Source organism: Cynoglossus semilaevis, chromosome 15 (assembly GCF_000523025.1).
Source record: "Cynoglossus semilaevis isolate Cse_v1.0 chromosome 15, Cse_v1.0, whole genome shotgun sequence".
Lineage (NCBI taxonomy): Eukaryota > Metazoa > Chordata > Actinopteri > Pleuronectiformes > Cynoglossidae > Cynoglossus > Cynoglossus semilaevis.
The window spans coordinates 4,432,716-4,447,573 of NC_024321.1; the positions used below are offsets into that span (position 1 = coordinate 4,432,716).

Below are 14,858 nucleotides of genomic sequence, written 5' to 3' on the forward strand. Positions count from 1 at the left end.
TAGCATACGAGTCAAACTCAAAGCCCGGGGGCCAAACGTGGCCAAGCCATGTTGTGTGGTTAACTTAAGAAGTATTTAGTAAAGTCCATGCAGCAGAGTTTCTTAACCTATGAAATAAAAAAAAATTATTACACAGCAACGAACAATATGTGTGTAGCTTTAATAAATAATAAGCATGTCTTAGTCTGTTATGGAGTAGTTACACCTATACTAGCGGTCTCTAACCTTTTTGGTTCCGAGGACTGGTCAGCCAGTACCACCCGTTACTAGGAACCGCGGTGCATTTTCAAAATAATGTAATAAAGTTTTTAGACTCTGAATGACTTATTTTAAAATATGTGTCAGAATATCTTTAAATAAAGAAAGTAAACAGATATGGTGGATTTTCAAAATGTTCTTTGAATGAAGTAAATTAGTAAAAAATTAAGCACATTTTTTCCACTGTGTCCCACTGCGGCCTAGTACCAAATGCCCTAGTGACGGGTACTGGTCTTCGGACCAGGGGTTGGGGACCCCTGATCTATACAGTCTTCCATTTAAAACCAGCCCTTTAAGGGGAACGGTATTGCTGATGTGGCCCCCGGTAAAAATGAGTTTGACACCCCTGACCTAGAGCAACAAAAACCATAAGGTGAAGCAGTGCAAACAAATAATGAGGCGAGCGCTGACTAAACGGGACTAAAAGTTTAACTGCCGTCACAAACCATCTTTTCAATCATATTCCAAGCGCTGCGTATACCCGAGCCCAACTCTCCTTTTCTTGTGTGGATGCCGATTAAGAACATTTTTCGGTCTCCGATTTCAGACAGAGCCAGAGCATCGTGGAGATCAGTGATGCTGCAGGAATCTGGGAGATCCTGGAAATCAAGGGAATAGAATAATGGAACGTCATATGTCAGCAACGAAAGGCTACCGCAACTGAGGACCATCATTTCATGGAAGGAGTTTTGTTTGTAAGTAGTGATCCTGGGAAACAGCACCACCTGCTCACGTGTCGCTGGATAAGAAATATCTTTTACTTAAAGACGTATAGGAATGCAAACAAGATATAGATGTTTGTGTTTGTGTTTTTAAAACAAAGAAAATCATCACGTTATCACACACATCATGTGTGCATCACATCAAAGAAAATCATCACACAATTATCACACACATCATGTGTGCATCACACATGATGCCAAATTTATTTTCTGATCACTTCCCTATTTAAAAATCAAATCACCAAACAAATCATAAATCACCACTTTGACATATGGTGTTTGTTACTTAATTGTCATGAGACCGAATCATGACGTAGACCTAGCCTTTGTTCACACTGCATGTCTTGTTTCAGCTGTGGTACAAGTGTGGACCTCGAGGGGCAGAAGTGCGGCATTTCTATGGCCACATTCACATTGCTGTTATTTCCACCAACTAGTTCCTTTAAATGTGATGACATACAGTAAAAATCTGACGACACTGAAAGAGGCCGAGGTCAAATTCTGCCAGCATTTTAATACTTGTATAACAGACACTTAAGTGGTAGCGTAGGTTGGAGAAAGACCATCTGTAATCTGTAGTGATATTCTCCGATACCTCATCAATTTTTAATTGTAAGCCTGATGTACGAGACGGAGAGCCTTGCTCTTCTGTCTACATCAGTACTGAGTGGTCTGTCACACTCACCTGTTTGTTGGCGAGCACCATTAAAGGCAGAGTGGAATCAGTGGAGAGCAGCTCGTGCAAATGTTCCTTAGCAACTGGGAAGAGGTCAGGGTCGGAGGAGTCCACCACGAAGACGAGCAGCAGAGCCTTGGACATGTATTTGTGCCAGTATTGTCGCAGCTTCTCATTACCTCCAACTGGCAGAAAACAACCATCAGACCACTGTCAACAAACTCTATTTGCTTTTGTTATTCCTGTCACAGAAATTACACTCACTTTCCAGGAACTCGATGTGCAGCTCCTCTTTGTTGATAGACACAGCGTTGAAGCCATTTGTCGGCTCCACCTCCTCCTCCACATTGCCTGTAGCCCAGCATTGTAGCACACTGGTTTTACCAGCTCCATCCAAACCCAGAACGAGAACTTGTGTTTTTTTGGTCTGCAGCACAAACATCACACATCAGATCAGGGCTAGACTATGGTCTGTGTTGTTTAACTTTGTGAATTTTGAAAAGACAAACATACATCTAAAGATGCTGATGCTCTGGGAGCAGAAAACGACTGCACAGCAGCAACAGAAACTACAGTTTCTCTGGTTGTCACCTCCTTCGTTCTCCTCCTCTCCACGTTCTCCGTTTCCCTTTCCCAGTCCTCTTGTGTCAGACTGCTACCGTACTGGTAAAAATACACAGAACGTTAGCAGGTTTGACAACTGTTTTCTAAATATAATAAATACAAGAGTTTTAATTTGTAAATCTATTACACTCTTTACAACCATACAATATTTGCCACCATTGTTGTTTATTAACTATAGAATATTTTCTAGCTACTAAGTCCAAGTAGATTGATGAATTAACAGTAACCACAGCCCTAGCTACTGTATGAGGATCCCTGTCTGTGGCTAAACCCTAGTGAAGTATTAACTCTGACACATTCTTTGCACATACGGGTCTCTGAGAAGCTCAGTCCATTAAAAAAACACATTTTACCTTTGTAAATGTTGAAGCTTCGCTCGCGTTAACAGGTGGTGGAGCTTTAGCTGAACTTTGTTTGCTTGTTGACTTAGCATATGTCCAATTTCCGTCCTTGCCCTCCTCCCTTAATCTGGGTCTGGTGCCGATCTCTTCGGGCTCCCTCGATTTTGAAGTCGTATCCTCATCGGTGAACGCGTAGTTCCAGATAAGATACGCAACCCCACCTGCAAGAGCGACGGTGGCACCGATTATACCTACTTCTTTTAAACTGCCCATTGTGCTCACGGGTAGGCTTCACTTCTGTGGAGACGCTAGCATCATGTTCCTATGATGTTTACTCCAGTCGAAAGGCCTTTGTGCTTTAGCGCTCCTCAACAAGTGGATTAAAAGGCTCACAGGAAGTTGATGAGTAACTTTAGCCAACGATACTTCCGGGATCCACCGAGCGCCTTTTTGTTATTGCAGTGCAGAAGTGTAACCAACAGGGGACGACACTTAGATGCATACTGCTTAGCTCGGTGTGATAGAATTTCTTTAATGCATTTATAGATATGATGTAATAATAATAATAATAATAATAATAAATGAAATCCTCCAACAGGTTTTTTTTGCCCTGTAATGGCAAGTTATTTGTGACCTCCAACAGGTTTTTTTTGCCCTGTAATGGCAAGTTATTTGTGAAAGTAATGGTAAGAATCAAATTAACTATCAACACAAATGATGCAGTTTCTTATTTTCCATCTGACCTACACAAATTTTGTTTAAACCTATTTTTCCCCAATATTTTGAAACAACAATTTATTCACAATAATTTGGGCAGAGTTTTCCAGATAGAAAATATGGGAGACATATGTAACATCCTAATAATTCTTTATTATTTATTTATAAAGTACACATTTTGAGGTAAATACTATTAATTGTGTAACTGAGCACACAAAAAACAAGCCCAAATCCAACTCTACCAATTAAAATTGAATTAAGAGAAACTGCAGGTCACCTTTGCTCCCATCTCATCGCTCTCTGTACGGTGGAGGCTGCTGGGACCTTTTGAATGGGACCCGCTCCTGCCCCTCAGGGGCAGTCAGCAGCCAGGCCTGCAGCTTGTTTTCCTCCTGCGCCTCCCCCAGACTCTTTGTGGTGCGGGCTCGTAGCGACGGAGGCCTTTTTCTCTGGACAACTCGCTCTTGAACATCATTCACTTGTGAGGTGGACACGTCCACCGTTGTTGCCTTGCGGTGCCTCCTGGACTTAGATGCCTGTTGGTAGTTGTTGTAGCTCTTGTTCTTAATGGAGGACAGGAGCCTGGCCCTGGAGCTGCTGCTGCTTGCATCGTCATCCCCTGACTTCTCATCATCTTCTTCTAACTTCTCATCATTCCAGTTTTTTGCAAAAGTCTTCTGCTGCCATGTGATGAACTCTGACTCACAGTCTTTCAGGTGGGAGGCAAAGTTTGGGTTGGTCATGGTGACCTGACCGCTCACCTCAGCTGTGGCCTTCTTCAGATTCTCATACTGGTCCTTGATATTGATGAGTTCTTCCATGATATCTAAAGAGAAAAACTCTAGCACTGCAGAGGTCCTCCCCAAAAACTCTGCACACACTCGCTCTTTCTTAAGTTTCTTCTGCTTTTGAAAAGTTAGATTATGTGGCATAGCAACATATTGAAAGGCCTTGATAGAAACAAGTTTGTGATAGATGTAAATCACATCAAGGTGTCCAGCATCAACAGAATCTTTCAAGAACTTCTGAACTTTCTCCCAGTCCTTAAGCGCGAGTCGAATCTTCACAGGTGGTATTGTGTTTTGGGTGTTGTAAAAAGCAAACAACAGATACAGGCCTCCAACTCTAATTTGATAGCTGTAAGGAGGCAGGAAGTACTTCATGGCTGTGCCCAGTGCCACCACGGAGAACCTCTTCATCTCTGCCATGTTTGTTAGACCAATGAAGACATCTGAGAACCTCATTTCTCGCCAAATGGATGAAAAGAGCTCATATCTGACAGTTTCAGTGTGCTGGAACAGAGCCAGGAGTTCCTCCACATCATCTGTCAGGGGCTCGTAGTAGAACTCAGAGAATGACGGAGGGAGACGAGGCATCCTTTCCACCAAGGAGCAGCTTCAAGCTCAGATCTGAGCAGGGCTCATTACAGGAGGAGCAAAGTCATCACAGCCAGGTGGGTCTAATTTTACCCAATCAGCTTGAAGTTGTTCCTTAGAGTAGGAAATGAGTCTTTTAAAAAATCCCAGCACAAATATTCATTTTTTTTAGTTTGATATTTGATACATTATTTATTCACCTCCATCTCTCTATAAAAACCTTTTTCTTGAAATTCTTTATATAGAATACCACCAGAGTTCACATATATTTGCAAAAACATTAATTAGTAAGTTATGGAATACTTAGTCATCCAGTTACCATAGGCCATTCAAGGGTAACTGTATTGATAATGGTTGAAATTAATTTGACACTCCCTAAAAATAAGTCATTATAGAAGGAAACTTTATTCGAGGTTGCTCCAAAACTTTTGGAATGATATTAAAGAGTATGGCACATTAACTATTAACTACTTAAACTTGAGTCATTGTTGTTAAGAGTTTTATTTAAGTCTTAACAAAATTAAATATCAGTTTGGCCAAAATAGTCTTTATTCCCCGCCTTACACATGCATCAACCCACTGAAGGAACTCAATTTAAATTCTCTTATGCTTGTATTTGGTACAGGGGGCTTAAAACAAACAAACAAAATAAGATCAATCATCACTGCAATTACTTTCCAGAGTTTGGTGATCAGTTCACTAACTTGTAGAGGAAGAATTAATTTTTTTCTCCCTATCGAGATGATGGTGGGCACAAAGAGGGGGCAAATCATCCAAAAGTAACAGTGAATTAAAAATAAAACAATTAAAAAACAAGTTTTCTTTAAAATGTTTGTCAGTTTAATGACTGCTTATTTACTTGATATTCAACCTGAACTGTACCGGTTTTTGACTGTGGCTCTGTGTGTGCTGTACACTGTACACAAATGAGAAGCCATTGTAAAATAAAGTGTTTTAAAGGGGGGGAAGATCATGATTGGTATAAAAATAAGCCATTTTAAACACGTAGATTATAATGATTAAGAACTACAGAGAAAGACGAGAAAGGTGATCTAGCAGTGAGGCCAACAAAGGTTAAAGGTTAAAGTAGACGCAGCAGCTGGCGAAGAAGACTTGAAGACTGACGATGACTGAAGAACTGAGCATGTGGATCACTAGCCTGATGAAGATGATGAAGTTCAGCTCTCTGCAGAGATGAAGAACTTGCATTAATATGTAGAGGAAACATCTGACCTCTGTACCCTCAGGGACAGCAACAAACCACTGTGGTGCCTCAAAGAGAAAATGTTTCCTTATTCTTTACATTATATAAATGATTACGGTGAGTTTTCTTTTGTCAAACATAATACAGTTTCTTCCAAAAGTCCAACGACATACAAACAAGAATAATGTTACTGGAAACATCAATGTGACCAGAAAGGCTGAGGACTTGTCCTGCCTTTGTCCCTTTGTCAACTGGGACTGGCTCCCACCCTCCTGCAACTCTCAAAGGAGAAGAATTTTAGATGATAGATGTACGGGAGAGGGTAGAACGCTGTTGTGGTCTTTTCCTCCAGCCTCTCTGAAACTCTTCAGCAGTAAAATGGTCTGACAGCCATCAGTCCTGAATGACTCAGATGATCCTTTATGGCAAAACCTGCATTATGTCTAAAAAACATCTCTCCGTTTCTCTGTATTTCTTCCTTTGCTTTCAGTTTAAAGTTCTCCGTTCAGAACAAATTGAAACTGTAGCACTCAAAAAAACATCAGCTTCTAAAGAGTAACAAAATGTACGGTGAAAGTGTCCTTGAAAAATATGGGTAAATTTTTTTTTGACTAAATCTGAATGTGACTCCAAAATGAAATAAAAATTCAAACAAAGAGTTTATGATCCGTTGGTGACATTATTGCAGCCCCTCTGATTCACATGTTGTTTCCTGGTGACTACCAGCCTCCTTTTCCACTCTTTTTCTTCTTCTGTGGTGCCTTTTTGCGACTTGCCCCAGACGACGCCGGTTTCTGCTGCCGCGGTGGGGCCACGTTGCTGCCGACAGTTGCCGATGATCCAGTTGCAGAGCCTGGTCTGGGGGAGGTGGGGGGACTACTCGCTGTTTTACTGGCATCCCTGAAACGAAGAGAATCACAGTCAAACTATCAAACTAAATCCACTAACTCTAATTTGACAGCCTTTTAAAAGATAAAAGAAAAACTGGAAAAGAGACTCGAGCTACCAGAGTACCAGCTAGTGTAAAACCCCTACTTTGGTTGAGACTGAAAAGTTTCACATTATGGCTGAATCAACACTGCTTCTCCAGAGTTTTCACTGGCAGTGGAGCAGAAAAAAGGACAACCTGAGGTGTTTTTCCCTCTGTTACGAGGGTTGATGACCAACTTTCAATTACAGGAAACTGCAGCCGTACAGCTGGGACCAACAGATGACGTGCACGTGTGGGACTGCGGAGTTCACTCACAGCTCGGCTGAGGCTCCTGCCATCGCTCCCTGCGTGCCTTTTCCAATCTGCTCCTTCTTCTTTCCTTTCTTTTTGCCTCTGTAATAGGAACGTTCCCTCATGGGCAGCCACCTCTCCGGGTCAGGGGTTGATTTGGGGTCGTAGTTCTTGGGTAATTTGCCTACGGTAAAGATAGAGGCATCACTGATGACAGATCTCATGTATTATACAAAAATGTAACCCCTTTGTTAAAGTAGTAAAAACTGGAAAGCTTAGTTTAAATCCAGATGAATGTATTTTAAATTTTTTGCTATTATATTTTGCACATTCTTTTTACAAATGAGGAAATGATGTATTGAATCCCTAGCTCAGACATTGTAATGACATACCTTTCTTTTTCTTCCTCTTCTTCCTGACATCACCCTCACTGGAAAGAAATCATACATAATTAAAAATGACCATAGTATACGATATAAAACATAACACAGATAATAGTGGGAGCGTTACCCTTGTTCTTTAGGGAGAATTTCTCCTGTGACTTTGGCAGCTTTTTTCCTGACGTACGTGGCTCCATGCGAGTTTTCAAGCTCGTCTACGTCCACATTGAAAGACATAGTGTCGGCTGAAGGTAGGTGTTTGCTGAGGCTGAGGAAGAATGTCAAGGAACTATTTTGGCACTGGTATTTGACCTGAAACAACTTTTTATAATTAAGTTCCAAAATAAAGGAACCAGTTTGACATATACTCATGTTGACAGGAAAATCACTTTGTTAGCAGGACAGATAAATTCTACCAAATACTCAGTTGATCATGGCCATAGACTGAAAAACCAATATTTGCAAAGATTGGCAAAGGGTTATTTTTATAGTTATGAAAAGGATACGATTTTGCTTTATCTGTGTCCACGAGAGAATAGGCTGAGATGAGTTGTGCCAGTGTGTGAACATCTTTTTTGTTTTGCCTGTTTAATAAAAAACATAACAGTTAGGATTTGTGTTGTGAATTACACACGTTGGACCTGTTTTCTAAGAGTGTGACTCACTTCCACAGCTGCTCCAAATCACTGATGGCTTCTTTCTTCCGTCCGTACTTCAGTTTGAAATTGGCAGCTTCTCGTACAAGAGCCAAGTGTGCAGCAGATCCTGGCTGTGTGAAGAAACATTAAATAGTTAAATGTGTTCTGGGGTTTCTGAAGTAACACGTGCTGGCTTATGCACTGGAAAAAAAATCACTCAGAGCCAGTCTGAAGAAATGCTCAAGACATTTAGAAACAGCTTTGAAACATAAACATCACCGTTTTAATTCCTTAATGTAAGACTACAGGGTCAGGCATTTTAACACATACCTGTTCAGAATGATAGTGTTCAATAGCTTGTTTGAAAACTTCAATGGCCCCGTCAATGTCCTCCTCATGGGAGTACATTGTTACCAGAGCTGAAACCTGAGGAGACAAATACACATTGTTAGACGTCACAAAGAACTGAGACTTTTCTGCTTCTAATGATTATTATTACAGATTAAAAATGTTACTGTCATACATATTTCAGTGATTTATTTGTAGAAAATATTAATGCAGCTTGCAGATGACCACAAACCAACCATAAAAACCAAATTGTGAATGTCTAGTTTGAAAGTTTTCAGACTTACCATCCCTGGTTTGTGCTTGAATTCTTTAATGGACCTCAGAACATCACAGGCCTTTGTTACGTGACCTGAAAGTCAACATGAAGCCATTTCAATTATACACTGTATGAATATAAACAGATATTATAGAAAATTAGACTTTAGATTACACAATGCCAACTTTGACTATATAACATTCATTTGTACTTGTTTTGAGTGTATTTTCAGTCTTTTAAAATTCACAGCACAGTAAGTACTGGTCAGTACCTTGTATTAAATAGAGCTGTGCCATTGTCAGTTTGATACCAGAGGCACTCTCTGGATGCTGATCTGAGAATTGCTGGAGAACAGGAAAAAACAACAAGTGTCACTTTTTTTTATTTTCAGTGATGTTGGATTTTAGTTGTTAGTTAATGATAGAGTCATTAACTTAAGACATCTTCCTACCTGAAGCAGCTCAATGGCTCTGCTATGCTGCTTTTCCCTGCAAAGCTGAGCAACCTGGATGAGGACCGGTCGTGGATGACCTGGGTTCTGAGTCTGAAGACTGGAAGAGAGTTTCCTGCACTGGTCTGCCTGTTCAAAACAAAGCAGCAATATAAAAATAGATCATGAAAAAAATCCAACTCAAGTTTTACCCTTTTCGATTGGGTTACAACAATTAAAGTTTTTGACGGTACCTGGTTTGTGTACATGGACAGAAGAGCTTTGTTGAAATCAATGGCCTGCAGCTGCTTCTTGGCCAGCTTGTATTCAACACCTTCAGCATTCGTGAGTTTCACTTTCTTCTTTGAGTCAAACACATTTTGGTCCTGGAATGATGGAGGAAGAACATAACGTAGATTTTATAGATTACTAAGTTTCTTGATAGACTGCAACGCATAGTAGAAGTAGAGGGTGAGTTTGTCACTCACCTTATTTATTGTGATTATGTTGTTCGCAGTTACAGCGAGAAGTCCCACATCTGACGGCCTGGAGGTTTATACCACAATCATTATTATTATATAAAAAAAACTTTAAGTAAAGACTTATGACTGTAGAGCTGCAAACCCCAGACTTACTTAAGTTTAATGACCTGATTGTAGAGCTGCAGTGCCTCATCTGTCCGACCTTGCAACTGCATGACGTAGGCCATCTGAGAGTGGATGATGGCCAACTCTGACTCAATGTCCTCCTCAGTTACATCCTGCATAAAACAAATGTGTAACAACAATGCATCCTTATTTGACTACAAAATTATTGGAACATATAAATTGATGACTGTCTTCTTTTCTAATACCTTTTCAAGTCTCACCTACGTCTTAACGGGTCTACAGCATATAACTCCCTTTCAAACTAGTGACTTCACTGAAATATATTAACCAAAACACAGAACTCTATTTAGTGGATGGTTAGGTTTCTCAAAAGACGATTACTTACCGAATCATCTGCCAGTGACAATCTGCAAAGCTCTAAAAACAAACAAACAAACATGTTAATTCCAAAACATATATTATCCCTGAAATGAATTACAACTGCAAACATCAAGAACATACCTTCTGCTTTCTGTAGTTTATTATAAGCCTCTGTCAGTTGCCCTTGGCCAATCAGAGCACAGGCAGCATTGTAACAAAGCTCATATGTCAACTCTGGAAGACCAAGATCTTCCTGCAAACAAAAGAAAAAACAACCATAAATTAACGGGATTGAAGACCATTATCTTTGTTCTTGTTGCAGGAAGTGGATTTAAGACAAAGACGTTGGGCCAGGAAAGATAATCTTATCAATTAAAGTCGTTACCTTGGAAGCCTTTTCCCACTGACTCATCGCAGCCAACACAGCAGCCAGGTTGGTTTTTCTCTCCTCCTCGTATTCATCCTGAGAGTTCCTGATCAGATCTGTGTAGACAGCTTTGCATTCATTGTAACGCTCCAATCTGTACAACTGGGAAATAAGCATGCAAAGACAAACCATGTTAGCAAATGAAACATACTGGAAGAGGAGAGAGGAAAGATTTATTTAGGCTACTGATCAAAGATCTTTACCACTTGACCGTAAAGCTCCTTCAGCTTGTCTGTTTGCTCAGTTGCACTTTCAATGGTCTTCAGGGCACTTTCCACTCTGTTCAGTCGGTACTCACAGTATGCCTTCTCAAACACAACCTCACTGATGGAAGATTAAAACAACATTGATCACAATGGTATCTTATCACCACAAAACAGGCCACAATGCTTATAAAACAGTTTTGAGTGAGAAAAAAAACTACATTTTTAAGTGACTTTTGAGCACACATCAAAAATCACTTAATATATACAGGATGTGTCGATTGTTGAAATGCAAGAACACAAAAGCAGCATAGAGATATGACGTCAGTCAGTAAATTATTTAATATTAAACGTCAACATTGACCATTGTTATTACCATACAACAGCACATTCAGCAAACAGAAGAATGGAAGGACACATTGTTGCTTACCTGCCAAGCACTTTTGTTTGGGTGTTCATTACATTCAGAGCTTCCTTAAAGCTGCCATTCTGAATAAGGCAAACTATTTTACAATGAAGGGCTGTGACATCCTCCCTGTTTTCATGCAAAACTGTAACCAGGACAGAAAACACAAAACAGTTGATAGCAGAAACAACAAAGTGAATAAACACCCAAATTAAATTAAAACAACACATTTGGAAGTTAAAATATATACCCTAATCACACTTGTTGTAACATAATACGTCTTTAAAGATTATTTGACAGGTTTATGTAGACAGCTGTTTAAAGTTTACTCCTGAACTGATATGGTACACTTAACATTATGCAATCGTAAATCAAATTATATCGTAAATCAAATTATATTCAATGTAAATCTACATTCACAAGACTATCTTTCGTCCCGCCACTCATGTTTAATAGTGTCCCCTAAAGAACAAAACAATTGACTGACTCATTTAAAAAAATGACAGAGAAGCTCCCAACAGGACAATTAGTATTACTATTTTATTATATTATTATTATTATATCTCTTTGTTTTTGATGTCCCTTGCTGGTCTGTTGTAAATGTTAAAACTGAATAAAAACCAGAGTAAAAAAGAAAATGACAGAGAAAACACATACATAGAGGTTCTACTGCTAAATAAAAGCCGTCAGCTGCCAAGCATGAGAAGTTAGCTGTCATGCTAGGGACACGTCAGTGTTCAGAGGACGACACAGTTCTGAAGGAAAAAAAGAAGGATTACCTAAGAACTCTTGCAATCAACCTAATTGATAGCTTTTCTTTCGTTTTGTACGTGATAATAAATGGAGAAGTTTCACGAACAGATCTGAGCTATACTTGAAAAATATGGCATTTAGCTGTCGAAATGCCGCTAACCCCATGCTAACAGCTGGCCCTGTGACGCCTGCAGACTGATGCCGGAAAAAGGACATTGTCTATCTATCTAATGACGGCATGTGTGTGGTGGTTTAGGGGAAATGTGAAACGTAGGGTTCCCTACTTTTTGTCAGCGCTTTAAGGGCTCTTGTGTAGTCTCCATTCTGCCCACTGCGGTTCACTTCAGTCCACAGCGAAGCCACGGACACCCCTCCGCTCGCCATCTTTGCCGAATGGGCACAGGAACCGGAGGAAGTAGAAAATCATTACATCCGGGTCAGCGACATATACTAAAACAAAGGTTTTTTCATTTTACAATTTTCAAAATGTAATATTTCTAATGTACTTGCCATTCAACAGCGTAAAAAAAGTATTATTGTAATTTGTCCATTTGTTATATATCCTAAGATGATACTTTGAAGAGTTGTTATCTTTAAAATAAGCTTTAGTGGGGAAGGAAGCGGACCTGGGTCCGGAAGGCTTCAGGTTCGAGTCCACCAGCTAACAAGTTACATTCCGTTGTCTGTGCAGTGATGTGCTGTGTCACAATGACAAATAATAATAATTAAATGATGCAATCAAGGCTGTTTAAACGGATGAAGGTGAACTTCACCCACTGATGATACTAAACCTTTCAGATCTACTTTTACAGGTTTTCTCTATGAACGCTACCACAATTATATCATTATTCATCAATTAACAATGACATAAAAACGTTAGCTTTTACTAAATTACTGTTTCCGGTCACCAACACAAAAACAAAGGAACACATCTATAATTGAACTACAAACAACTTCCTGACAGATTTGAAATAAAAAGATAAAAGGAATCAACATAAAGGCAAACATTGGGTAAGATAATATTAAGTAACATTTGAATAAGTAGAGGAACAGATAATAAACGAGGTAACCTGAATATCTAATGGGGGAAGAGAAAGGCTGAACTACAATATTCACGTGTTCTCTGTTTTCATGTTGTTTGGCAATTTTACCATTTTTTAAAAATAAAGATATTATAATTCCGCTCCTCGCTGCAGCACGTGAATGCATCAGGGTAGTCGGTCGTCTCGGACTCGGAGCCGAGGTGGGAGGGAGGGGGCACTGTTGTCATCCACCACGCACCGCTGTTTGTCGGGCTTTTGTCCAGGAGAAATGGCCGGGATTAAAGGTTAGCTATTCTTATTTTATATTCTTCAGAAAATAACCTTATTAAACAATCAACATTATTTTCGGCAATAACTACGTTATTATGGCGTATATATAAATTGATGGTGTTAGTCGTCTACTAACAGTACGAGTTAGCTATTGGCCCAATACAATTCATTAGCATTAGCGAGCTGAATAAACCAGCATTGCGATCACCATCCACAATATCTCTAAGGGCACACATGTAAACATAAGTTATCTGTCAGTTTACGTTGAATTACTCCGCATTCTCTAATGTCGTTCTTGGTATCTGCGTAATAACGTAGTATTACCCAATAGAATGCTAACGTTCGCTGCACCTTAACCACAGTCGCTGATTGAGATGCTGTGCTTGATGCAAGGCGATCTAAAACACACAAACCCAAATTTGTATTCTTTTTTCCTATTAAATGTGGAATATAAAGATATTGAATTTATGCCGAAAACGATGCTCTTATGACACGCGAAATCAGCTGATTCATCACATGGTGGCCACAGTAGCCGGGGGCCCTGATGCTGCTGCTCTGGATGATCTTCTGTGGGGGACACAGGCTTAAACACTATTAGCAGGTTATTCTTAAGCAACAAGGCATATTGATGCTTTGTGATAAGCTGTTAAAATGCTAATATTGGGATATCTGGCATAAAGAACTTATCAAACACAAGTTAAATTTCGTAGTTCTTAGAACATTAGGTTTCAGGTTTGTGAAAGAGAAAGTGAAAGTTTGTGTGATCAGATTTTCATCTTTTTATATATAGAGTTTAAAACTAAGAGCCATCAAAGTTTCCTGTATCATTTGTTTTGTCATCTTTTGCAGGGAAATATATCCCACAATAAAGATGCTTTTTATCTTAAAGAAAAATGTCCATTTAAAAAACAAAACTAAGAAATTTTGAAACCTTTGTTTTAGTTACTTTTTTTTACTATGCCACGTACAATGTCTTTTCAAACTGATCTCAAACTTCATTTGATGAATTAAGAATTGAAACAACCTTGGGAACAAAGAACCATCAGATCTGAAGCTATCTGGTTTCACCAATAATGATCGCCCTCCTCTGTTTCTGGGTCTGTCCTCCAGCTCTCATCAGCTTGTCCTTTGGAGGAGCCATCGGCCTCATGTTCCTCATGCTTGGATGTGCCCTCCCTGTGTACGAGTAAGTACCACAACCACACACTCTTGTGTGTGTGTGAGTTTGTGCAAATGAAATATGTACATGAATGGTAAACTTTTAATGTGAGAAATAACATTTTTTAAGAGCAATGTTGTCAAGATGTAAAAGAAAAAATATATAGAAAGTGCTAGTAATGAAACTGGAGAACATCTGGAAAAACTCACAAATTTGTTTCTTGTATACAAATAAAAGGAACAGGAAAAATAAACAAAAAAAGTAACAGAGCACTCAGAAAGGCATTAGTGCATCTCATTTATCACACAGTGTAAATGCATATGTACAAAACACCACAATGGCTTTTTGTAATAAGGAAACAATTACTGGAAGGGAGTGGCAGTGACAAGAGACAGAGAACTGTTCTTTTCTCCTGTATTTCTGTATAATCACTGTGG

At 39.4% G+C, this 14,858-nt stretch overlaps 4 protein-coding genes across 5 annotated transcripts in view; 1 reads left to right on the plus strand and 3 right to left on the minus strand.

Annotated features, from left to right (window-relative positions):
- Positions 1-488: 488 nt before the first annotated feature.
- arl9 (ADP-ribosylation factor-like 9) lies at positions 489-3,049 on the minus strand. Of its 2 annotated transcripts, none has more exons than XM_008326584.3 (5): positions 2,634-3,049; positions 2,248-2,319; positions 1,921-2,083; positions 1,666-1,841; positions 489-857 (listed from the first exon to the last, which is right to left on the minus strand). In XM_008326584.3, the coding sequence occupies exons 1-5, from the start codon at positions 2,892-2,894 to the stop codon at positions 687-689; spliced, it is 843 nt and encodes a 280-aa protein (XP_008324806.1). In that variant the 5' UTR covers positions 2,895-3,049; the 3' UTR covers positions 489-686. The 2 variants fall into 2 exon arrangements, with proteins under 2 accessions (XP_008324806.1, XP_008324805.1); XM_008326583.3 differs by having other exon boundaries at positions 2,170-2,319; positions 2,634-3,047.
- A 403-nt stretch (positions 3,050-3,452) lies between these two features.
- On the minus strand, positions 3,453-4,966 carry LOC103390657 (snRNA-activating protein complex subunit 1-like). The gene has a single exon (XM_008326585.3). The coding sequence runs from the start codon at positions 4,712-4,714 to the stop codon at positions 3,629-3,631; it is 1,086 nt and encodes a 361-aa protein (XP_008324807.1). The 5' UTR covers positions 4,715-4,966; the 3' UTR covers positions 3,453-3,628.
- A 565-nt stretch (positions 4,967-5,531) lies between these two features.
- On the minus strand, positions 5,532-12,384 carry srp72 (signal recognition particle 72). The gene is made up of 19 exons (XM_008326586.3): positions 12,234-12,384; positions 11,221-11,341; positions 10,791-10,911; positions 10,546-10,689; positions 10,302-10,413; positions 10,186-10,217; positions 9,828-9,952; positions 9,681-9,738; positions 9,447-9,578; positions 9,214-9,342; positions 9,034-9,106; positions 8,791-8,855; positions 8,489-8,584; positions 8,186-8,289; positions 8,027-8,104; positions 7,651-7,788; positions 7,533-7,570; positions 7,165-7,324; positions 5,532-6,818 (listed from the first exon to the last, which is right to left on the minus strand). Exons 1-19 carry the CDS (start codon positions 12,331-12,333, stop codon positions 6,638-6,640), a joined length of 2,007 nt encoding a protein of 668 aa, XP_008324808.1. The 5' UTR covers positions 12,334-12,384; the 3' UTR covers positions 5,532-6,637.
- A 613-nt stretch (positions 12,385-12,997) lies between these two features.
- Positions 12,998-14,858, plus strand: part of LOC103390659 (leptin receptor overlapping transcript like 1) — a 5,100-nt gene continuing 3,239 nt past the window's right edge. The window contains exons 1-2 of the mRNA XM_008326587.3: positions 12,998-13,276; positions 14,373-14,448. Coding sequence (XP_008324809.1) covers positions 13,153-13,276; positions 14,373-14,448 — 200 coding nt within the window. The 5' untranslated portion in view covers positions 12,998-13,152. The remainder of the gene's footprint in view (positions 13,277-14,372; positions 14,449-14,858) is intronic.

Coding starts and splice junctions, on each gene's coding strand:
- arl9 (XM_008326583.3), bottom strand. CDS start 2,894: ATGGGCAGTTTAAAAGAAGTAGGTATAATCGGTGCCACCGTCGCTCTT. Junction 2,084..2,169: donor GAGCATCAGCATCTTTAGAT/GTATGTTTGTCT, acceptor TTTGTGCTGCAG/ACCAAAAAAACACAAGTTCT. Junction 1,842..1,920: donor GCACATCGAGTTCCTGGAAA/GTGAGTGTAATT, acceptor GTTTTCTGCCAG/TTGGAGGTAATGAGAAGCTG.
- LOC103390657 (XM_008326585.3), bottom strand. CDS start 4,714: ATGCCTCGTCTCCCTCCGTCATTCTCTGAGTTCTACTACGAGCCCCTG.
- srp72 (XM_008326586.3), bottom strand. CDS start 12,333: ATGGCGAGCGGAGGGGTGTCCGTGGCTTCGCTGTGGACTGAAGTGAAC. Junction 10,690..10,790: donor AGGAGCTTTACGGTCAAGTG/GTAAAGATCTTT, acceptor CTTATTTCCCAG/TTGTACAGATTGGAGCGTTA. Junction 9,953..10,185: donor TGTCACTGGCAGATGATTCG/GTAAGTAATCGT, acceptor TGTTTTATGCAG/GATGTAACTGAGGAGGACAT.